The sequence below is a fragment of the Tinamus guttatus genome, unplaced genomic scaffold (assembly GCF_059628265.1).
Source record: "Tinamus guttatus ecotype Peru unplaced genomic scaffold, ASM5962826v1 Tinamus_guttatus_pri_ptg000403l, whole genome shotgun sequence".
NCBI lineage: Eukaryota > Metazoa > Chordata > Aves > Tinamiformes > Tinamidae > Tinamus > Tinamus guttatus.
Window position 1 is genome coordinate 1,162,819 of NW_028288937.1, and position 24,351 is coordinate 1,187,169.

Below are 24,351 nucleotides of genomic sequence, written 5' to 3' on the forward strand. Positions count from 1 at the left end.
TGTATTTATTTCCCACTTTTTTCCCCACTGCATTTTGGGGCAGGCTTGTATTTTCCTAGGCTGTGGTATGGCTCTTTGCCTAGCTGCAAGCTCTGATCAGTTAAAATACTACCAGGTACCAGACTGGTACCCCTTCAATACCAGATTCACCGGGATGTTGGTGAAGGCTTCCCAGAGCAGTGCCAGCTCCCTCCTACCGAGCTGTTTGAAGTCTCATCAGGCAGGAGAACAGCTCTCTTGCGTGTCGCCTGTCTCAGTCTTGTGGCTCTCTATTTGTTCACATTATCCCTCCGCTTTTTCTACTTCTCTAAGGGTTTCAATGTCAACCTGTGGGAAGATTTAGTGAAGGCAGGTGGTTTTGTCAGCCTTTTTCTGCACGGGTGATGTATGTAGCGCAAGAGCTAAACCAGACGCCCCCTTCCCGGAGCTGGTTCAATGCTGCACAAAACCCCTCCTGCAGCAGAAGCAGGAATGCTAGGGATGAGCCCTGCATTCCTTCATGACACTGAGATAACAGAAACACGGAGAGAGCAGAGGGCGAGGATGGTACCAGGCTATAAAGTTTGAGAGATGAGTGTTTCTTGTTGGCCGTGATCCATGTCTTGTGATGGCTAATAGAGAAAACATCCTGAAAAATCTGGAGAATAGCTTTAAAGCAAATGAAAGGAAAAAAAGGTTTACAGGTCAGTCACGCCCCAGAGCAAGTACAAACAAGACATTTTCCTGCAGCAAACAGGGAGGCAAGGAGAGAATGCAAGAACAGGATTATTTAGCCCGAGGTTTTAGACAACCACAGGGTGTGTGCGTGTCTGTTGCGGCGATGCTCTGGGAGTGAGCAGCGAAACCCTGCAGAATTTGTTGGGAGTAGGAGCAGGCAGCAGCTCTCCAACACTCCAGACATTTTACCTGTTTTCTTTTCTTTTCTTTTCTTTTCTTTTCTTTTCTTTTCTTTTCTTTTCTTTTCTTTTCTTTTCTTTTCTTTTCTTTTCTTTTCTTTTCTTTTCTTTTTTGCTTTAATTAAGCACAACATAAAAAATAGGGTGCCAAGGTACTAGTATCCTAAAAATTTTTGTTTTCATCTAAACTGCATTGCTGTCTAGGATTGTGTCTCAGCACTTGAAAATGCCTCTCTCCCCTTTGAAGCCGCTGTTTCATTTCAGGGCAGATGCCCTGCGTCCTCTCGCTCTTTAAAGTGTCTATCCCCCATCTGGCACTGTGCAAATAATAATGTCACTAAAGACCACTAAGCCTATCACCTTTCCCCTTATTCACAAATCAGGTGGTATGAGCAAGCAAAGCCACCTTTAAGGGGGTGGTCACAGGAATAAAGCAGGGTGTGGTGTCCTGGGAAGGGGAAGGCCTGGGAAGGGGAAGGCCTGGAGCTTGGCCAGGATGTGCTCAGTGCTATGGAGGGGATGAAATACGACTGAGTGCTGGAGTGGGGCGGGCCTGGGTGCCAGGCCCAGCAGGCCTGGACAGGCCTCTCCCTGCTGCGGGAGCTGCCAGCCGCATCCAGCAGATGCTGCAGCAGCCCGGAGTTGTGGGGAGCAGCAGCACCCTGGCTTTCGCCTTCCTCTTCCAACTTCTGCAGGGGTTGTACAAGAAACAGAACTAAGGCCACTGGCCCCAAGGCCAGTAAAGCTGTGGAAAATATCAAGCAGCCCAGCATGTACCCAGTGCCCTTGAATTGCTGGGACTTGCTGTGCAGGATGACATTGTCCTGGCCCTAGCTCAGAAGGTCTGACGTCTTCAAAGTAGCACCTCTCAGCTCCTTTCACTGCTGAATCATTTTCCTTGGGATGAAAGTGTGACCTCATGCAGCATCAGAGGTGGGTGGATAAAGATATATGCGTGGTAGCCTCTTGATTTTTAATGGATCCTAGTCACACAACTGAAGGTAGGTTCCACTGAAGTGTGTTACATTTGTGAATGATCATGTAATCACTACTTGGGATTTGAAAGCTCTGATGAAATGTTTTCTGTTCCCAGCACAAATGTTAGACAAGTAACATAGCTTTAAAAAAAGTATTTATTCAGCTTTAATTCTGTTTAAACCTGAGACATGCTAGCCAGTGCGATTTGCAGGGTTGTAACAGAGAACAAAATCTGTACATCCTTGTTCCTTGTTCTAGATACAAAAACAGATTGTTACTATTAAAAATGCTGGCCTTGGAAATGCCCAGAGGCTACCTACCTTTCTTTTGAAAAGTTCTAGCCGTACAAAAGGAGTCAATTTGCCCCAGTTTTGAGGATGGAGCTGCCATACTCCATCCAGTGACCTTGGCTTCAATATTTTATGAAGAAGATGGAACTAGTTCAGTCATATTGCAGGACTGTAGCATACAGTATATTTATTAGCCAGCAGTTAACCATGAGTCCTGTTTAATCTCTGGTCCTTTTAGCTGGGGGAAAGAGGAAGGGCTTCCTTCACCTTATTCCTGACCTCCAGTCAATTTATGGAACAGATCTTCATCCAGTGCTTCATTTTGGCCTTTGGAGCGGGTTGACAAGAAGATGTAGCCCCCAATATACTCATGGATGATTTTGCAGTCTGCACTCAGACATGTGAAAGCAATATACATATTCTGATCAAACTCAATTGTAACCTAAAGAAAAGATACATGGCAAAATCAGTAACAGAGATAAACTAAAAATCTTTTTACCTGACAGGAATCTGAGAAAAAGAGTGAGTGTAAGAGCAGCTAGACCAAAAATACTGTGAGAAGCCAGGACTAGCTCTGCTAACAGAAGAGCTGTAAAGATTTTGGGGTCTGTAGTATGTTGGGGGTCTTTGGCTGGTTGGTTCTCCACTTCCCGCTGTGGCAGGGCCCACACATGGTTAACATTTTGCTGCGTGTTTTGGAAGCCAACAAGACAAAGCTTTTTACCAGATTTTTTCTCGTGGTATGTATGGAGTCCTTGTAAACACACAAGTAGGAACACCGAAAATGACAAGAATGGCACTCCTGCTTCTTTGTACACTTACCCAATAGTGTTTAATACCATTCCTTGTTGTGCACTAACATTAAATCTGATTTTGGGGGGTCAGTTTTGAATTTCACTACTGTCAGTTCTAAAATCCAGCAAACTAGGGCTAGCTGCTACTTGTGGATTCTGCCTTTTTTGACAGTGATTTAACATAAAAACAAGAGCTTTACCAACACATTGTAGGCACAGAGCAACATGGGTACTAGAGCAATATGGGTTTTATCTGCTCTCTCCTGCCTCCTGAAGATGCATGTACAAATTTTATAAGGAACAATCTCCAGGCTGCTTGAATTTATGTCAGGTCACACTAGATGACTAGATTTGCAAAAGCAGCTTCAAATTTTCAAACCCAAACTGAGTAATAGTTGGCTGCACTGACCAAACTTTATCCGAGACCAGAAGCACCAGGATATAAATTACACCTTGGAGCTCTTCTCTTAGGATCACAGACTGAAATAGAGGAACTTGCACCATAGACTTGCAGTCTCAGCTTGAGATTTACACGGCAAGCTGGGCTCCTGTAGTCTCACCACCTAGCACCACTACAGTTTAGAGGATGATGCACAAGTTAGACTGTGCAAAGAACAAAATGAAATTTTTACTAATGGAGCAGGAAATGTACACTGGAGTGGAATTTACCTTTAACTCTCCGTATTTCATCCCATCAAAATCAGAGGAAAGTTATTAAAAATAAACCTGATAGATACATTTTAAATTGGAGATCTTTTAGTTTTTGAACTTTAACTACAAATTCCATTAAAACAAAATTAAACAGCAGATTATTTAATAATCTATCATAACACATTCCAAATCCTTTCACTCTGAGGCTTAAAAACATTTTATGAAAGCATCCTGCAGTGTCTCAGATGTAGTGACTGAATGCAGAGAGCCATTGCAGTGTTACCTGGCGTATTTCCCAGTTTACATTCCATTGCTTCATGTTGGAGAACCTCCATGTTGTGATAGGGTCTCCCGTGGCTGCATCTATCCGTATGAGCCTGTTATAGGACACTCCAAGCAGGTCATCCTTCTTGCTTCCTTTAAACCTGGAAAAAAAATAATCCCAAAACCTCTTAGAAGATTAAGTTTGCAATATTTTTTTTCTACAGAAACATTTCATCTGCCCTTCTATGCAAGGGCAAAAATGCGGGAGACTGAGGTAGTCACAACTAACACGAAGATGCTTCCCTGTCACCCAGTAACAACAGCCTGGGGTTGAGGAGAGCTTGGATCCTTCTTCAGAAAAATATTCATTAAAAGGTAAGAATATAGCCTGGGAAACCATGGCAAAAGATACAAAAAAAGTAGCAGCTAGGTCTATCTGAAATCTTTGCAAGTCATTGTTTTCTGCTGAAAAACCCATTTCTGTCAAAGTGCTGATAATATTTATTATTTTGATCCTGTTTTTGAACCCTCTGTCCTTAAGTGAAGCTGGCCCAAGGGAAAGAATGTGATCTGGCCTGCAATCTGTGAACTCCCCTGAGATTCTGCCCATCGGTTTGTAAAATTCACAACATGTTTTGCACATGCTACAGCAATCACGCTACTGCAGTTTAGATTTTTTTGCAGAACTGCTGCTGACAGATGGGACAAAATATCTGTATCTGTTAGTAAATTAAATCATGCCAGGGAACATTCCTGGGCACTGAGTATAATTGCCTGTTCTGTTAAATTGGTAAAACAGTCCTGGGTGCAGTTCTGGCCCCAGGTGAGCTGTGCTCTCCCAGATGGCTCCTGGTACAGCTCAGGAGTTAGGACCCAGTGACCAAGGCAAGTTGCTGGCTTGTCCGGGGCTGTCGGCTTTGGGGCAAGTGGAGAGTTTAGGGTACGAACGTGAGCTGTTCTGTGCCAGATGACCTCTGAGCCAGAGACACCACAGAGGCAGCCACTGACTTCTGAGTTGCCCTGAAAGAGAAACTGAACACAAAGTAAGGAAGGTGCCCCCAAGTGTGGCTGTATCAGAACCTGCCAAGTTTTCTGACGTTTTGCCAAGTGAAGAAACTGTGGCCTGGACACTGTGTAGAATTGTGCTGTATTCCAGGCAGTGTCTGGGGGAGCTGTTATGAACAAAGCAGGATCTTGTGCAGACAAGTGTCCAGATTAACCTAACTGAGAGACTGTGCTTGCTACTTAGTTCTTTTATTTCTTAATGAAATTCCAAAACAAATATGCTCAGCATAAAAGTGTTGACTCTAATTCCAATAAGCAAGAAGCTGAGTGAACAACTGCACTGTAACCTGAGAACACCCACAGGATTTGCATATTCTTACATTTTAGTGAATTTATATCAATAAGGATTTAATTCTACTGATATGTTACTTCAGGCAAAACCCAAGAGGCTTGTATGAATGTAGGCATAACAGATGGTCTTGCTTCAGGAATGGAGCTACTGAGTGCTACTTCCATGGAAAAAACAGCAGCATGCAAGTTACTAGAAATAAAAAGGTCTTTGGGAAATAGTAGGAGAATGTTCCCAGAACTGAGATTCAAGGAATTTCCTGAAAATCACTAACCGTGAACACGTCATGGCAGCTTAACGTCGCTGCAACACTGTGATTACCTTACAATGTAGTAGGATAAGCCAAACTCGGGGAGGGACTGCCATGTTTGAATGAAACGCAGCTTGGCCTCCACTAGGGACATCTGGGCTACGTTTTGGTGGGCTTCCATAATACGAGCAGCCAACTGGGAAATACAGGAAGAGAGAAAGATTTCAGTGGACTGGAGAATAAAAGAATCCTTGCTTTCACTAAGTCAAACAGTATTAGCTCTGATGCCATGTTTAAATACTTAATGCTCACTGTTCAAAGTGAACATTCTGGAGATCACGTGGGGATGGATCCTGAACTAATAGGGAGACTGCAGCAGGAAGGTCCCGGTACCTGGTTTTGCACTGGATCCTGCTCCAAGATGCTGTTAAATGATCTTGCCCTGTTTGCTGCCCAGAGGCCCTGTGTGTGCTGGGAAATCAGGATTCTCTAGCAATTCCCTAGCCATTTCCCCGCTCTGGCTGCATCAGTGCCACTGGGCCACAAGGAGGAGGTGGTATCCCCAGGGCAAGGCCTTCTCTTGGCATCGGGTTTACTGGAGGCTGCCATGCCCACCTGCTGCAGATCTGCTAGGGTTACCAGTCAGATCTGGCCCTTGGTTCACTGTTAGCCAAAGCAGCAGCAGACTTCCTAATTGCAAATTCACTCCTATGGATATTCTGATCTCGGCTACCCTGCAGCAAGTTTGTTCTCATGCAGAATCTATGTTGTCCCAGGCTAGATCTCTTTTTTAATCTTGTTTTTGGTTTTAATCTTGTATTTGCCTCCTGATGCAGCGGCCTCTTCTGTGCTTGTTCCAGGTTGTGTGTGTCTGTTGCAGCTGACTGGCTGTGTTCCTGGTGAACAAACCTGCTGGAATGTTAAATACGCCGTAAGGAGCAGTCGGAGCACCAGGGAGATGGACTTTCGGCAGCCTCTGGTGGGAGGGCACCTTTGCATGTGAGTGGGGGAGGAAGCTTAGGGTCGCCCTCAGTATTCTCTGTTAATGGTCCCTTCGTTACTCATTCACACATCTTGCAAGCTCTAGGCACCATGCACTAGCTAGACACAAACCTGCTCATGGTAACAAAGGTTCCCTTTGCTAAATAACAACTTACTGCTGCATCATGTATCTAGCCCAGAAAGCGGGCTGCAAGTCCACTGCAGTGATTGCAGCTGCCCCCTTCATTAGGGCACTGACAAGGAGATGATGCCCTTACGGCAAAAGCAGTGGGCAAAGACTAAAGTGGAGAGGAGGAGGGGTGCCCAGGCCAAGAGGGCAGGAAGACCTCTGTATTTAAGATGCAGACAGTATCTTCCCTTCCTTAAGAGCCGTCCTTCTTTGTTTTGAAGAGACTTTCAGGTACAGCACTGTCATGAAGGCAATTAGTTACTTAAGAGGCAGTGTGGATGTAGGAGTACTTGGACAAAGCACAGAGAGAGCGGTCACTGTCCAGTTTAAAGAAAAGGCCCCCTGCTAAATATCAAAGGGGCAAGTGCATTGCAAGATGATTGCGGAATCCTTGTGTGGTTTCCAAATGCTGCCTTGTCCCTACTGCATTGTCTGTCTGGTCTCTGGAATCACCCATCCCCAACTGTAACAGCCATGCTGACTGGGGTTACCTGCTTGGGCTTATATTTTTTTGTATAACGTAGTGACACAAAGCATTCTGGTTTCATGTCCATGCCTTCTGGGTCGGAGACAACCTGAGCAGACACTGTCCAGTTCTTCAAGTTCAAAAACGAAAGGATCTTGTGGACCTCAGGACGGTAAGAGCTATCAGCCATTGTTTTGCCCTTTGAAGCTAAGTTGCAAGCAGCCATCCAGTGGGCATATTGATTCTCCTGCAACAAATACATTTCTTGATATATATGGTTGGTATTTTTGGAGGAATCTTTTATGAAGATGGTTACTGCTCAAACACCTCGCACAGTGAGATAAAACAATTTTGGAGATGTTCTTCTTCATTTGGGTGGATGTATAGGTAATATGGTACCCTTACCCTTCCCTAATAGGGCTATTTCCATGTACAGGATTATCTTTGCGGAATACTTAGGTTTTAGAGTTTTGAAGATGCTTACCTTCAGAATGCTCCCGCGTTCATAAAAAGCAGATGTTTAGTTATAAAATGTCAAAGAAATCTTATGGTGGAACTCTATTCTAATTAATTGCAGAACTGAGATTGATGTAAAAATCTTGAAACAAATTTAAGATCTGTATTATATTACCTTTGTTCCAAGGGAAAGTTCCAATTAAGAGAAACAAAGAGAACAATAACCAAATCTCAATCCTCTGAAAACACTGAAAAAGTATTTAAAATATTTTGTTGATTCCCATTCCATCCCCTAATACTTTTTTTTCTTTCAACAGCTGTACTTGGAAACTGATGATGAACTTTGAATTATTGCCCCTTTACCCCCTTATCCATTAAGTATTTGTTAGTCTACCACATCTTGCTTATATTCTACTAGACATGTAGATTATGAAGTCTTTGGGGCACCCTTATTTATATGTACAATTTTTAGAACAGTAGGATAATGGATTTCCTAGGCAATCTATTAATACATCTGGAACACAGACTTTCCATTCTGTCTTATTACTCACGTTATCACATCTTAAATATACTTCATTCATGCCATCAGCAACAGGAATTAGTAATTTGATTCCAAACTTCTTCCCTGCAACATTTACGTCTGGTACAACTTCACATCCTAGATTATGGAGAATCACAAGGAAATGGATTTATTTAATTATAATGTCACTAATTTTAACTAGTAGTATAAGGACAAACATCAGTAACTATTGGTTGTTTTGCTTTGAAATCGAAGGCCAAGACTTTCAAAGATTGGGCCTAAACAAAGTGCTTTGTTCTACTAGAACACTGCCTGAGTTGGTCTGCCAGGGTGATGAATGCTTTGAGAGGAATGCTCCGAGCTGGAAGAGCATGTGGTTCAGAGTGGAATACAAAAGGGCGAAGGATGCAAACTCTCTCAAAACCGCTGCTTAATCTTGGGAAATGCTCAGCACCTACAATGGACAGGAGTTGATGAGATAGGTCTTTCTGGAAATTTTTTTTTACTTGAAAGCTTGGACTCTATTTTCAGAAGAAAGCTGGTACTGAAAATGGGCTGTTGGTGACATCTATGCAGGACTGGCCAGTTCAGGGATGCCAGAGAACTCTGGAGACCTGGTATTTCAATGTGGCTGGAGCTGCTAGAGGCTTTCTGCCTTCATCTAGAGTCACAAATGCCAGTGATGCCCCTTCGTGAGAAGTGACACCAAAGCTGTGGGTTTCTTGTTCAGGTTCCAGTCACGTTGACTAGTTTTACCATGCATTCATCTGGCCTACTGAGGATGTGCAGGTTGATATGCAGAGCCATTTGTTCACAAGGGTCAATCTTCTTTCTATGTCAGAGATTTCTTCTAGGATGAATCCTGAGCATCACAGGTTGCCTGATGCTGAACATATGATGTTCCTGCAGGAGTAGATGTAGATGGAGGCTATATGTAAGTGCTGGCATCTGCCTTGTGTACACCCAGGGTTTCTTGTGCAGTACCCTGAAGCTGGGGTGCAGCTAAAGAAATTCCTCATGTGTGAAAACAAAGAAGGTCCGGAGAGAGCAGATTCGGAGCTGTCCCTTCACAGCAGTGTATAGGTGCAACCTACGATACTCCTGTCTGTGACATTATTCATAATCCTCTGCCACCATTGGGGATTTTGCCAGATAGAGGTGCATAAAACACAGATTAGAAACACTTGAAAATGCAAGTGTCACATGTAGATCATATTCTCTATCTGATTCATCTTTAAGGGAATTCAGTGGTATACAGCATTTTACAAGTCAGGTCCAGATAAGCTTGGTTTGAATAAGGTATTCAATCCTTTTGGTTTGGCCTCTCCTGCAGACAAGGTCTGCCTGCTTAACAGTAGCAGAAAAGGTTTCAGAACCAAACGCTACTGCTTTTTCTTCCTGAGTATCACAGGGACTTCTTGATTCACTCAAATCATGAATGCAACAAAACAAGTAGAGAAAAAGAAAGTTCCTACCTTTTAGGTTTAGTTTCTCAATAGGTTCTCCCTGCCCAGATTCCTCATTTTTAAAATAAGATATTGAAGTGTCTTTAAAAACAAACCAGTATTGCTTGAGGGATTTCAGTGACAGCCTCTTGGGCCTAAAAGAACAAATGAATTGCATGTATTTATATTGAAACATACTTATCACTAAGTCGTTCACAGATATTGCTAGAGATTTTGAGTTTCTTTGAGGTCATGTACACGTGGCATCAATTCATGGACACGTGGCATGCAATTCTCCCTAATATTGTTGCCTATCTGAAAGGAATCTTTCCTAGCATGCTACTGTGGTACATCGGGCAAATAAATGTTCATTCTACAAATACAACTAGCAGTACAACATGCAGAACTTTACCTTTAGGGTTATAATTAAATATTTTCAGTAACAATACGCTGTTGTTCCTTTCAAGGAAATGTTTTACTGTTAATCTTTTTCTCCAGTGTGTTTGATTTAGTAGGGGATTTACCCTATATACAAGAAACTTCTAATGATGAAAAATAACTACTGAATACTTTTAAAAACAAATTCCTGTGCTGCTAGGGAAAAGGTGATCTATTATTAGAAGCAAGTAACTGATAGAACTTTAAAGGCTTACATTTCCTTTCATCTTAATCCACCTTAGTAATATAAAACCAAATATGATTTCTTTATCAGAAATGAGTTAACAATTTTCAAATGAAACTTCCAGTTCCTGACTACAAATAAGTTTCTTATCAGAATGAAACTGATAACCATGCAATAAAAATCTGTGTCTTTCTAAAACCTGAAGACTGTTTTGTGATTAAAGACACTGTAATGTTGAAATCAGTGCAGTCATATTAAATAACCCTTAAATCAGGATTTTATAATGGGATCATAGAAGTGTGGTTTTCTTTGGTGAGGTATTATTCATCTCATTTACTATAGTGATACTGCATAATGACACTTTAAAAAAAAGAAAAAATCCAACTCATGTTTGGTTGGAAAGGGGGTAATTTGCTTGCTTGTTTTATGTGGGGAAAAAATCCAATAGGGTTGTTTTCAGAAATAATTTTCTGGGAGAGCTGTTTTTTTAAATTGTCTTTGACAAAAAACAGTAAAATTTGAAATTAAAATTGTAGAATCTTTTCTTTAGAGATGCTGAGTGAGCCCTAGGAAATAATAAAGAGCCTGTTTTTTTATCTAGTGTAAGTACGTTAGGCCCTAGGGCCTCAGGAACTGGAAAAGGTTGCTGAGATCTGGCCCAAGAGCAGTTACAGAAAGGTGTGAGGAGGATGGTACTGGGTTAATTAGAACTAAGTAGTATCTTTGCTCACTTAAAACCTCAGGATCTACCATTTTATGAGAATGCAAAACTAGAGGGGTTTGTTGTAGAGGTAATATTTTTGTTTTGTATGTTTTATTTTTACTTTTAATAACTCACCTAACTAGCCTGAGATTATCAGCAAGTTTCGGGATGTCTGTGATGTCCTCCTATGGATAATCAGGAATAAGTTTAGTACAATGCATTCCGTAAATGTCTGATAACTCTGGTAAGAAATCGGAAATCAAGTAGGTTCATCAGAGTCAATGAATGTGACACATTGAAAGCAATTCTGGGTTCTAAAATGACATACCAAAATATTACTTGCTTTTCCACCTTGTAGTGTCACTTCCAGATTAGAAAGTGCAGCTTCTACTTCATCTACTTCTGATTCACAGGTGAAATTTTGTGCCTCCGATGACAATGATAATTTGCTTACATGGTACTGAAATAGAACAATAAAAATCAGATTTTTGAGGGCAAATTCACTTCAAATATTATTAAAATATCAATCAGCAATATTGACAATACAGTCATTGATCTTTGAAGTCTTGGTCAACTGTGTAAAGTCCTACAGTAAAACCTTATTTATGTCTTGTTATCCACAGTCAGGTTATAGGTCATGCTGAGTTATTTTGCTCTACTGCAGGAGTAATGCAATAGTTCTCATGTTAAACTTACATGTATTCTGCAGCATCCTAGCTTTTCACTGTGCTAAACTTTTCTTTCTTTCTTTTTCCCCACTGTTACCAAAATATATACTTATATCATTGGATTTTCAGGAAGAACACGAACACAGGAGATGGTGGTACTCGGTATGGTGAGCATCATGTCAGAGTAGTCTCTTCAAAACAGACTTGTATCAAAATTATACTCATGTATAATTTTATACATACATCTTGCTTTAGACAGTGTTAGTGAATAGTTCTACAAAATGTATGTTTCATACACTCATAAAAGTAAGTCCCCAACCTAAGCAGAACTCTTCCTATCATTGTCCTGTCCCAGCTTGTGCCTGCCTCTTGAGAAAACAGGTTTTGCAACTTGGATCAAGTACATGCCTGTAGTGCAGCGAAGATCAGCATCTCTTCCTCTGTGCAGTCAATTTCTTCCAAAAGGATGGCCCAGCGGGCTTGTTCATATATCTGGTTTATTCGCACTGCATCATACTGTAGCAGAAAAGCACAATGTAGTCATTTAAGACCAAAAAACGTGTCCTGGTGGCCGGCTGCAGCTGATCTAACATTGGGCTGAAGCCATAAGAGTCATTTCCTTCCTCCCTCCCACCTTTGCCCTGCTGTAATGTTCTCATCTTTCTCATGTGATTGTGCACAGATTCAGAGTGACTTGCTGATACAAAAGAAAATTGTTGAGGGGCTCTTGTTTGAAGTGGGAGGAAGTCAGGACATCCCTTTTTGTGGTAGCCGTTCTTAGACTGGCTTAGTGTAAAAATAACGTAACATGGCTGAAGGGATTTCCCAGCTTGCTGCCACCAATGCACAGAAATCTTTTTTCCTCCTTTCCCCTCTCTTGCTCTTGTCTTTTTGGCTTTGGCCCTATCCTTGCACTAGTTTGGCATTAGACAGATCCTGCTGTGAACTGATTTCACTCGCTACTCATTCCTCCCTGCCTTGGGGACAAATATATGCTTGGCTAATAAGCTGAAGTGACTCACAGAGATATTCAAGCCCCAGAGCTGGCGCAAGGTAGGTGACAGAGGATGAACCTGGCTGTGTGACCTCTCCTTCTATAGTGATGACTATGAAGTAGCCTTTGGTAATTTCATCCTATGGCTTCTTTACTGTCTGGGATAATGAATTAAATAGTTTGGGTTGCCGAAGTTGAGGAACCTGTTAGATTTTCAGTAGAGATGGCATTTCATCCAAAACTTTCACTTGCCTAAGAAAGTGCCATTCTTGTTATCTGAGATACCCAAAATGAAACAATTAACACAGACAGTAATAATGCTAAATCCTCAGCTGATAAAAATGGTCAACATAAAATTCACATCAGAACTCTTACTGATTTATGCTGGTCAATGACCAGGCTTTAATTTCACTAAAAATTCCACTCAGGCATTAAAAACGCTGGTTTAACAAAACCACAGTAACTGACTTAGTGGAAATAAGGATAAGAGAGAGGCAACTTTAGAGAAGAGTTTAATTATTTTTTGAAACCTAAGTCTGGTTTTCAAAAGGGTCCTAAGCATTTGAGCTGAGCTTTCCAAAGATCCTCAATCAGTTAGATCATTCAGTTATATTGCTATTTTGGAAGAGATTTGATTTAGGTGTCTTAAGTATCTCCCAAGGCTTGAGCCCGGAAAAGCCAAATCTCACAGAAGGGCAGTGGCATGTAAGTGCCATTTTAAAGTTTATTTTCAAAAATAGGATGTATATCTTTATATTTTTTCAGATACTACTAGTTAAGGTTTCCCCTTATTTTTTCTTGTTGAAATAGAGACTAAACCAGGCCCCCAGGAAATCTGGCCACTGTTTCTGATCCTCATTAGATCTTCGTCTTTATACTTAGGAACTTATTTCAGGTGGAGATGGTGATTCACTATCCAGAGGAGAAGAGCACAGACTTAGCTGAAGGGAACAAGTTGAATTTGATCTCTGAATAGCCCATAACAAATCCTAGCCAAGATTCAGGATCCTTGCCTTGCGTAAGATGAAAGGAGGTAAACAGTGAGTAACAATAAAAACAAAGCTCTTACTTTTGGATTCAAATCAAAGAAAGTGTAATATTTAAAGCGTAAAAGAAGTTGATCATCCTCCAAAATGCCTTGTTCCATTAGTGATCGAGATGAATCTAGCCAACTGCAGAAGAAAACAACCCAAAAAATCATTTGTACAGGAAAACTATCACACTTGCAGAGCTCCAATGTAATGTGAAACAAAAGTAAGAATGAACAGCTCTAATTCCTGCAAGCCTGAGTAAAATTATACAATTCAAAAAAGCAGAACATTTGGTGCACGAACACCATACCTTAAATCTCTCTAATATTTCTCCAACACTAGCCAAAATCTTCTCTTTCAGGAGTAGATGCCAGAAACAGAGCGGAGGGTAGTTGTGGGACAATCTGCCAAAAGATTCTTTCTTCTTGACCTCCAGAAATGGGAAATTAACTTAAGCCAAGGTAAAAATGCTCCTGTATCTTTAGAATTACTGTTTTTTTTTATTTCAGAGTTTGCTGTTTTATAATAGTAGCTACTTTTGTTAACCAGTGGAACCCAATTAGAATGTTGAATTACTGTTAAATGCTCCAAAGATCTAAAAAATAGCAATCTGTGTTTTAATGCTAAAGAGAAAATACTCTCAAAGAATTGCACCGTTAACCCCTAGTGCTCTATATTCTTCTGGGAGGTACAATAGACAATGTTTGCTTGTGCATAATTAAAGAAATCACCTATTTGTATTGCATTAGTGCTTACTGCTGTTATCCACATGTGTAGTTCCATTGCCTATTAAAACCTTTCCGAATTTGCTGCCCAAACTGACCTTGAGCTGCTACTCACTTCAGTGGATTTGCCTTCATCTAGCAAAGGAACTTAATCCAGAGTCTACACAATTATATTGGCAAACTTGTCTCACCAAGAATGTTGCTTACAGGAAAAGAATCAGAGAGTAACAGATTTCTGAGATGTTTTAAAGTAGCAATATAGCATAATATCAGGCTCATGTCTTAAATTCTGCTCAGCACTTCTCAGAAAGCTGGATTAATGGCACCCCATATAAGCCATCTCATAGAGATATCAGAGAGAAGCCTCCTTACCCTGCATTAAGTTTTGCTTTGTCAGCTAAAGTCCGAGGCTGATACATCTCTGCTAGTGTTTCGGGAGAACAGTTGAGATGACTGAAGGCGAGGACACTGCAGTTCTGCTCAGTCAGGGGACTGTCGCTGAACCAAGTCATTGTGGAAGAAGCTGGTGTCCCACTGACAGGATCGTAAGTAGGTGTCATGGTTCTACTGTATAAACCTGGACTTGCTGCAAGTTAAAACAGTAACACATTATTCCAAAGCACATGACCTTCAGACTTAGGTAGTCTGTCCCTTCCCAGCATAAAAGACCCTTTCCTTGCAATACACTTTCTTGCCTTTACTGTTTGCAGTAGGCCTTGCCCTTTAGTAGAGGAAGTACCCTCAGAGATGAAAGAGCTTTTCCTTGTTCTGTGAGATATCCCAGATTGGGTGACGAAAGGAGACTTATTTCCAATTCTGTATTTTTGCTTCTCCTTTCAGGTTGGCAGAATTGTTGAATAGTTTAAAAGTAGCCTCATACTTTCAAAGAGCAGAAGCAAATACCGTGCGTGACCACTGTTAATAATCTGTTTACTGGTGTGCCCTTTCATATACCAATGGAAAGGAAAACATTACCCCTCCAGGAAAATACTAATACTAGAGATTTCAGTAATTTTGGGGAGCTGTTAATTTCAGGTCCACTGTGTCTCTCTGACCTCCATTCTACACGAGACTCTTCTCTCCTGTTTTAAATTGGATCAAAGAATTTCTTCCTCCTTTTGACCATCAATCAGAAGAATTGAATGACACGAGTTTTTCATTACCTGGCAATCCAGAAGTCACTGGAGAGTTGCACAAGTTTAAAATATCTTCTGTAACTGGTTCTTTGCCATTCTTGTCTTTTTTCTTTTTCTTTTTAAGGACTTCTTCTGATTGCCTCAACAAAGAGAGTTCTTCTGACCGTCTGATATCTAAAATTTCGGTTCAGGAATTGAAGTAAGAGAAAACCTTTAAAACTCAGAAGTTCATAGTCAAAAAGACCAGTTGATAAAAGCACTTGGGGAAGCTCCAAATTGCCATCTGAATCTTATTTTTAGCAGGTTGAGAGGACTACCCATTTTAAAACAACAGGTAGTGAGAACAAGTGAGAACAGACACAGAACTACCGTATTTTAAGAACATGCCTTTTCTTTTTCAGTTAAGAATTTTACTTTTTGCCTATAAGACACTGTCTTGGTAATGTACTATTCCCTAATACACTGCTGTTTTAGACCTCTACTGTCTATTGCATGCCTGCTACTTTGTTTCTGAATGATACTGGTAATCCTGCAGTGAGCAAAGACATTTTTTGACATGGGAAGTACGCAGTTCCTGTACTTAGAATAAGTAAAGTTTCTTCAAACTGGAAGAAAAATGCAGGCAGAAATATTTAATTCAACCAAATTTCAGTTGAAAGTACATTACCAGTACATTACTAGAAGATGAAAGGTGCATTGTGGTAAACACGGCTTGAGGTGCTAAATTCAGCTCCTTCTGAAGCTGAATGTCTTAACAGGCTAAGATTTGAAGATCTAAATTAAAAGTTGGATTAAGTGTACTCTAAAATTAAAGGATTCTGAAGATTGTTTGCAGGCTCAACTTAATCCATTGGTTATAGGCACACAGGTCTAGCTGATTTCAAAACCTAATCTCTGCTTGGAGGCACTCCATGCCAGGACTGGCAGAGACATGTGGGCTCATCACTACAAAACACACATGGGATTCACCTGCATATGTCGCAAACTGAAGAGGTTTGGAAGTATCCTGGACATGCAGGCACACTCCTGCAGTAAAGCAGTAGACCAAGCTGAGTATCATATTATTGATATAATGCTAGTGAAACTTCAACTGATGACACCCAAGAAATTGCCTGTGCTAGAAGCTGGTGAAGGAGGCAAGTCAGCTCTTTGCCTGCAAAGCCATCACCAGGACTTGGACAATCCAGCACTCCTAGGGCCATGGGACACATTTCTAAGCATGGTTTGCATCAAGGTCATTGCACTGATTGAGAGCCACTGATAGGTGCTGCATATTGAAAACAAAGGCTGTCTTTTGATCCCAGATCAACTCAGTCAAATTTCTCCTTGAGCTAAACAGTTTTGAGGGAGTAAGAATTTCACCTCAGGCAAAGACACCTAACGAAATGCTCAAATGTAACTTCAGGAAGGGATTTAACTTTACTTACTGAGAATTTTGCAGATGTCACTGACAGCTTTGAATACTACAGAAGAGAAGCTGACTTTCAGTCTCACGGTCTTCATGTTTGGCAAGCGAAGCCGCAGCATTTTGTGCTGAGTAGTGAAGAACAGCTTAGCATCTGCCTGCACCCCACATTTATCCAGTGTCCAGTGGGTTTTCAGAAGCCAACATTTTCTCTGCTCCCACCAAAGAGCATAATCTGACCAATCCTGTGATATTTCTAGCAAAATGTTTAAAAAAAAAGTGTTAATAAGCTATAGAGCAAATATACTCAAAAATTTGGCTTGGAAACAGTGAGGAGGGGAATGGAATAGGTAACATATGGTACAGTACAGTAAAAAGGTCTTTTAATAGTCTGTGCAAGAGAACAAGTTGGTGTGACCAAGAAAGGGCTGAAAAGGCCCTTCCATCAACTTTGAGCCTTTTAAAAATGTCTTGTGCAGCTTTTTCTTTTTTTCCCTCACACGAACGCACAAAAAAGGCAAAATAAAATCTTTTATTTGGCAGTAAGGGCACTAAAATTAAATGGCTGAATTAAGAATTCTTGAGACTGTTTTGCTGAAGTGTTTTCTTATAATTCAGTTTTTCTCTTGTTTTTCTGAAAGAAAAACCATTTAAGAAAGATTAAGTTTCAAGGAATTCTTTTGACAGTCAAATAAACATAGTTTGATTTATGTTAAAGAAAAAAATATATTTTTATTAAATGCACTCTTAAATATCCTAGGTTTTTTCAGCTGAGGGGAGTGAAGTACTGTTTGAACAGCGAGAAGGTCAATAGCATCTACGATGGTATTTGAACAACAACAACAAAAAAGCAGGTGGAGGGAATACAATGGACTTTATTGTCTTTGATTTTTCCCTATCCTTTCACCTGCTTCAGTAGCTGAGGCTTAATAATCCAGTAACTGTCAAACTGATATGACTTTTGCTCTACTGCCACTATCTCATCAATCATCTGGGAAAAGAAATGAACAAACCGCAAGGCTGCAGCCTGTGGAAGGCAAGGGTGCAAGCCTGCAGCATATCTGCCTCGACCAGGCTTCCTCCAGCACTGTTGTATTTACTTCATGGCAGACACTGATCTCCTGTGTTTGGAAGGCAGGCAGAGCACACAAGCTTCAACACATCATGCAGAATGCTTATCAAAGTGACTAGAGGAGATGGTAACTGCACCACAAGTTATGATGACTGGTGGAATAAAAAGGGAAAAAATACGGGAAAAAGAAAATGGAAAGTCTAACAGTGGTTACCATGTAAAATGATTTCTGCATTAAATACTCTTTCCTTCCCCAAATCTGTTATTTTTAGAGATATGAATGGGATCATGGTGTTCATACTTGAAGAGTCTGACCTAACAGACAGCTCTCCCTTTCTATGTGAAGCTGGTGACTGAAGATTTCTAGATTTAGGAACTCCAAGAAAGAGAACGATAGTTGTAAAAATAAGTAGCATGTGAAAACCCAGTGTCATTGACATAATAATCAAATCCTATGCCATCTTAAATGTATCTGTCATTCTGCAGTGCATTTTATTTTGGCAGGCACCTCCATTTGGCTTCTTTGAGTTTGAAAAAAATAGTGCTTCTAGGAACCTCCTGCTGCCTCTGCAGCTGAGCTGCTGTTCCTGCACTCACGATATTTTACCTTTTATCTCCTAACTTTAATTCAGCCATTCTGTGCTCTGAGAGCCACTCTGTGCTCTGCGTATATGTCCTCTACTGGATAGCTTCATAGTAGATTAACTAACCATGGTTAATGTGGCTCTGATTTTGACTACAGTAGCACAGTAACCAATAACAACTTCTGAAATGTCCATGTAACAATTAATACTTTCTCTACATAACTGCTACAGATGGATACATTTCTTTTATTCCTCCAACTAGTTAGGTATAAAGGTGGAAAGGGAGTTGGAATAAATAGTTTAGTCCAACTACAATAATTTTCTAACTGGAGAACAAAAAGAGGTAAAGTTTTATTTATATTGCGATAGCAGAGGCGTTTCAGTCATAGACAAAGGTTCTGTCCACGCCAGCCTGGTGTACACCTACACCTGGAAATAAGTGAGGCAGAGCCATTTCAAAATGAGCAGGAGCCTTTATTTTTAGAGGAAAAGCTGCATGTGTTATTTTAATGTGTATGTGTGTAAATTAAACAGGTCTTTACTCACTAATTCGTTCTACTAATTTCAGCATCACTCCTCCAATATGAAGATCCCCTGAGACCTGTAGTGTAAATTCCTTTTGCACGGCTTCATACTGATGATCGACTATCACCACCAGGTCCCAAGAATTGGACCCATATGCACTTGAGGAAATCATTTCTGGTAATGCCTGGATAAGCTCTGCAGGAGATAAAAAGAAAAATTTTTTTTTTCTTCAGATCCTTGAAATAAATTTATCTCACCAAAGTCCCAAAGCACTTCCCTGCTGTGAAGACTTCACAGTGGCCTTGGCTGAAACGACGGATGGGGTATCTTGTTACCTCTGTACTAGACACAGCTTTTGTAATTACTCTTGCAAGACAGGAATGTGTGATTTTTTTGTTTTGTTATTATTCTGAATGTTTTGGAGTTCTTTTCCTATCTCCAGTTGTCTTTTTGGGTAGAAATAGCCCAATTTCACTCAAGTTTCCCCACTCTTCAGTGCTGGTCTGGCATTTGGGACAATATAAAGCCTGCAGTTCACTGTCCAGTGAACAGAACAGCTTCACTGATTTGTACCCTTATTGCTGTAATTTTCCCTGTGAATAAAAGTTTACAGTTGCAGCAAAGGCAGATTAATTCTGCCAGCTTACAAAAGCAGAGTAGTTTATCCTTTTGGGTGGATCTGAAGAGAAACAAAATGTTAATGGCTCTGTGTTAATTCAAAGGAGAGTCTGAATGGGGAGCAGGAAATAAGAACACTTAAGAGATGGAAAAAAAAAAAAAAACCCAAGAAGTGGTGTTAGGAGTTAGGAGGGACCAGCTGCCTGCAGGGAGTTGGAGTCTGGGGAAAAAGATGTGATCCAGGGAACTCTGCAGTAGAAGGACAGCACCAGCCTTCTGCAGTGCACTGCTGGTCCAAAAGGCTCCTGGAGACATTAAAAACTTTGGGGCACCCAATTGCAGCTCCTGCAGTTGCAGTCTGTGTGCACAGAGATGCAAGCATGTGTCCCGTCCCTGCAGGGGGACTTGTCTGAAATCCCGGCAGGTTTCTGCTGGCGAGGTAAGCAGTAATCATGCCAAGCCAAACTACAAAAGATGTTCAAAGCAGAAGCTCTGATTATCATCTGTAGATTTCTGCTAATTACTGAAGAAGGAGCTTCAATAAGGTGAATGATGCTGTGTTATTTAATCATCAAGAAAAGAGACCTGGTTCCTTCAGCTGTCACATTAAATTGAACCCTAAGAAATGAACCTTTACAGCTAAAGGTCAAGCAGTGAAGTCCATGGTCTCAATTTGCTGCAGACTTTCAGTGGCATCTAGGAGCCCAAGTGACAAAGACTCTGGTAAGTGAAGTACAAATGTAGACTGTTTCATATATATATATATATATATATATATAAAGCGTATGTTTGCAAAGAAAGCTTAAAGGGACATTAACAATGTTATGAGACTTATGTAGCTCTTTTTTCAAAAAAGTATTTAGTAAGTTAAAACCATTAGCCTAAAATTTAGCTCAAAAAGAATCAAGCGTCATGGTCACAGATGGGAGTAAGAGAAGAAATGATCTTTGATAGGACTGGCCACAGAAAAAAAGACCAGACTAGCTTAGGTTACAATAATGTAAAGTTAAGCTAAAGGTTAAATCCAGCATGCCTAGAAACAAGATGAAAATTTAAATCCACCTATTTACCCAGCTGATAATGCTGAAGCTTTGTTATTGATAATAAAAAGGGGTTATTGGTGCCAAAAGATACTATGCAGGCGGAGCCCAGTTCAAGGTTCATTTCAAGATTCCCATCCAGAGGAACAAAGAGGCCCTTTCAACTAAACAGCCAAACTGTGTTAGCCAAATCTTCTCCAGACTTTGGGATGTTATTGATGTTTTTTAACATCTTAATGGTCAAGAATTTCTACAGTAAGACTTTTCTTATTTTGTTGTGTTCAGTACAGATACAGTATTTGTATCACAGTTGTCATTTATGTTGTGTTCTATCTAACCATTTTGCTGAAGTTCTTTCTAAGATCTGTTCCTAGGATACTGATGTTCTAGATCTGGTTCCTTGAACTCCTCTGGTTCTAGGTCATACCTGATGGCCCTACTGATGTAAAACTGGGTATCAAAGGGCTAATAGAAGTGTGCTGGTAATCACTAATCCTTCTACTAAGGAAAAGTGGCTCTAGAGGTGAAGGCAATGGACATGTGTCTCCCAAAGATGTGAATGATCCCAAAGAAATGAAGGACAATATAAATGAAACAACACACAGAGCTCCAAACCATCCTTTTAAGGAAAATCACTAGCAGTGTCAGAGTAGTGCTGTGTGTGCTCTAACTTCTAAAACCATTTTGACTTATGCAGAGCTCTAACTCTGAAAATTGAAACTTAATGACCACAAGAGACTAACTTACAGTGGAGGAGAATAGTTAACTATGTTCGTCAGTGGGGAGTCCACACCTTTTCACCAAATAGCTACTAAACCAACAAAGGTTGATGCTTATCCAAGAAGTTTGTTTTGCCTTGGTGAAAAAAGCCAAGACTTTGGCGGACACTAGTGTTGGACCCTAGAAAACACCATGGCTCAACTATTTCTAGGATAGAGCTGGGATGATGAATTTGGGCAGCTTGGCACCATGTGGATTTACAGGCTCTGAGACACCTTACACCAGGGGTGAGGGGCTGCACCATGTTCCGCAGCAGCGTGAGGAGACTCGGCTGCTGAGCACGTCGCCTGGGCAGACGAGGCCTATGGCATGTGGGCAGTAGGATGTGTGGAGATTGGTTGTTGTTGTTATGTTTTATTCATAGCAATTTTTTTGAAAAAATGGCTTTAGTCATGCCCTGAGCATCAATAGCAGCACTAAAAATCAGTTAATCAGTTGGCCTAAGCATGAGAGCTGTGGGATTTCACTTCAGGAGCACAGAAACTGCACAGCAGCCAAGCAACCATACATTTACTGTTTGCCATAAGCCCATATTGTTACTGAACAGAAACAGTCTCATCTGCCCCCTTGTGCCAGTGAAAACAGTTTGGAACTGTTTTTTTTTTTTTTTTTTTTTTTAATTTAAGTTTCCTAATCCAATTCTGCATACAAATGCATGTGCTGACATGGGTAAAAATGAACAGCCCAAGGGGTGGGTGAAACCATTTCTTTCATTCATGTTGCTGTTTATAGGGCTTGGAAAACCATAGCCCGAGAGCAGCTAATTCTGGCACTCCAGTAGCCCCTAAAGCTGCCCTCTTCCCTCACTTCCTTTCAAAACCAGAAGGTTCAGTTTGAAGATAAGAAAACACAAACACTAGTAAATCTATCGCAGAGCGCAGCACAGACAGACCCCGGTCTGGAAAAAGCAGCAAGCCACTCGCTGCTGTGTATTTAAAAACCAAACCAGGGCTTTGCGTCTGCAGACCTTCGCATCAGGCCTGGACCTGCCCTGGCCCGCGGTGTGAGGGAAGCTGCACAGCCTCTGCACACAGCAGCAAGGCCAGAAACGCGCCCTGGGGCCACTGCTCCCTCTGGGCTTCCACGGAGCACCTTGGCCGACACGGATACAGAAAAGGCACGTTTTAACAGGGGACTCTGGTGGAAATACAGGACGGCGTTATTCATACTAGAGCAAGAAAAGATCCACTTTGAGGTAAGTGGAAAGGGGAAGCAAAGCGCAACACTGTGTTCTCTGAATATTTCTGAGACCTGCAGCACCTCCTTGGTATTTTCCATACGAGATGCGGGGAGCCGCACAGTCCTAACCCTGACCACTGCCTCAACCCCGGCCCTCCGGTAGGCGGTCCCGGCTGCGAGCCCCGCTTGAGGAAGCGCCGCGGTGACACTGCGGCCACGGCCACGAGGGGCCCGAACAGGGCGGCGAGGGAGCGGGTCAGTCACGGCGACCAAAAGAGCACGCAAAAACGAAAGGAAAAGGGGAAGAGGAGGCTGTCCTGTTTTCCTCCCCTGCGCCGTCCTCTCGCACGGCCCCGCACGGAGGGGCAGCTCAGTCCCGTCCCGCCGCCCTCGCTCGCTCACCCGCTCGCGGCGTCCTGCGGCAGCGCCGTCCCTCGCCTCCCCGCGCGGCCCCTGCTCCCTTCGCCTCCACCCGCGCGCTGCCGCGGCGGGGCCCCGGGGCGGCAGGGAGCGGCGCTGGCGCAGCTCCGCTCCCGCCCCTTCCCGGCCGGGGCCAGCGCCGGCTCCGCCTGGCGGCCAGCGCCGTGCGGCAGGTGAGGGCGGGAGCGGCCGTTGGGGAGCGGCCGTTAGCGGCGGCGCGGCCGTTGGGGAGCTCCTCCGCTCGCAGAGGGCTGTCCCTCGCCCCTTGAGGGGCCTGAGGGCGGCCTCGGGCTATGCAAAGAGGAGACCGCAGCTTCCCTGAGAGCAGCAGGGAATAAACAACCATAAACACCCATCTCAGCCTCTCTGAAAGACTCAGAATACTCCCCCTAAAAAACATGGACTACAGCCATACACCTAAGGCTGTAACCAGGCTTTGCAGGCTGGTTTGGGTTGCTGTTGTTCCAGCTTCTCGCCGGGGTGGTTTGCTCCTGGTGCTGAGCTCTTTGTGTGTTCAAGGCAGTCTGTGGGAGAGAAGCCCTGTGGAAAAGCCCTTTCTGGTGGCAGCTGCTGGACCACAGGTGAAAGCTGTCAAGGTGAGGCTGATAGCCACCCTGAGGAGCAACAGATGGCAAATGTGTGTGTGAAATACTGCCATATCTCCCCATCAGGAAGTGAGAGCTGGGGAAAAGGCATGGTAAATATGACTTGAAAGAGAAATACTAAGGATAACTTAAAAAAACAGCTACCTTAAAACCAGTTACTGTTTAAAAACATAACTGCGCAGATAAAAGCTGGTGTGCAGTGGGCATGGATGAAGGCTTTTTGCACTTACCATCTTCTGACATCGGCTGCTGGATGTGCAACTCATGGGAGTAATCGTGAAACAGCCCCATGAGCCAAACACTGGCTTACTGTGGTGGGAATGGTTTGTCAATGAGACTCTATCTATGTTCAACAAGAACACCCTTACTCCAAGCCCTGTAAGCCACCCTGGGTGTTTGAGGGATTGCTGCTTTTCATGTGCAATCACTGAAGAATTTTGGATTAATCTATGGGTGGTTCCTGCGGAGAAAGTAAATTAAGCTCTGAGTACGCAGTATACCAAAGGCCAGAAAGGAGTACTTGTGATGTAGGGGTATGTTAAGACACACGGATTCAATTGACTGGAAGTGGACACATGGCCCTCTAAGAGGCCATTTCCATGTTTAGCTTGTCTTGGCTTAAGCTTTTGACCTGCTTGGTAAGTGTAGTGACTTGATAAGACAGAATGAAAAAAAAATGGCATAGAGGAAATAGAGAAAAACATTGTAA

At 42.1% G+C, this 24,351-nt stretch overlaps 1 protein-coding gene and 1 long non-coding RNA gene across 2 annotated transcripts; one reads left to right on the top strand and one right to left on the bottom strand.

The window, feature by feature from the left end:
* Positions 1 to 2,303: 2,303 nt before the first annotated feature.
* On the bottom strand, positions 2,304 to 19,172 carry FERMT1 (FERM domain containing kindlin 1). Its single transcript, XM_010220294.2, has 14 exons — positions 19,022 to 19,172; positions 16,842 to 17,075; positions 15,442 to 15,588; positions 14,651 to 14,864; positions 13,592 to 13,694; positions 11,937 to 12,044; positions 11,189 to 11,320; positions 10,996 to 11,045; positions 9,566 to 9,690; positions 8,122 to 8,228; positions 7,140 to 7,361; positions 5,549 to 5,673; positions 3,893 to 4,034; positions 2,304 to 2,606 (listed from the first exon to the last, which is right to left on the bottom strand). Exons 1-14 carry the CDS (start codon positions 19,170 to 19,172, stop codon positions 2,433 to 2,435), a joined length of 2,034 nt encoding a protein of 677 aa, XP_010218596.1. The 3' UTR covers positions 2,304 to 2,432.
* Positions 4,046 to 19,217, top strand: LOC148593378 (uncharacterized). The gene is made up of 2 exons (XR_015913736.1): positions 4,046 to 4,248; positions 19,044 to 19,217. It is a non-coding gene; the product is annotated as an uncharacterized LOC148593378 (long non-coding RNA).
* The last annotated feature ends 5,134 nt before the right edge of the window (positions 19,218 to 24,351 follow it).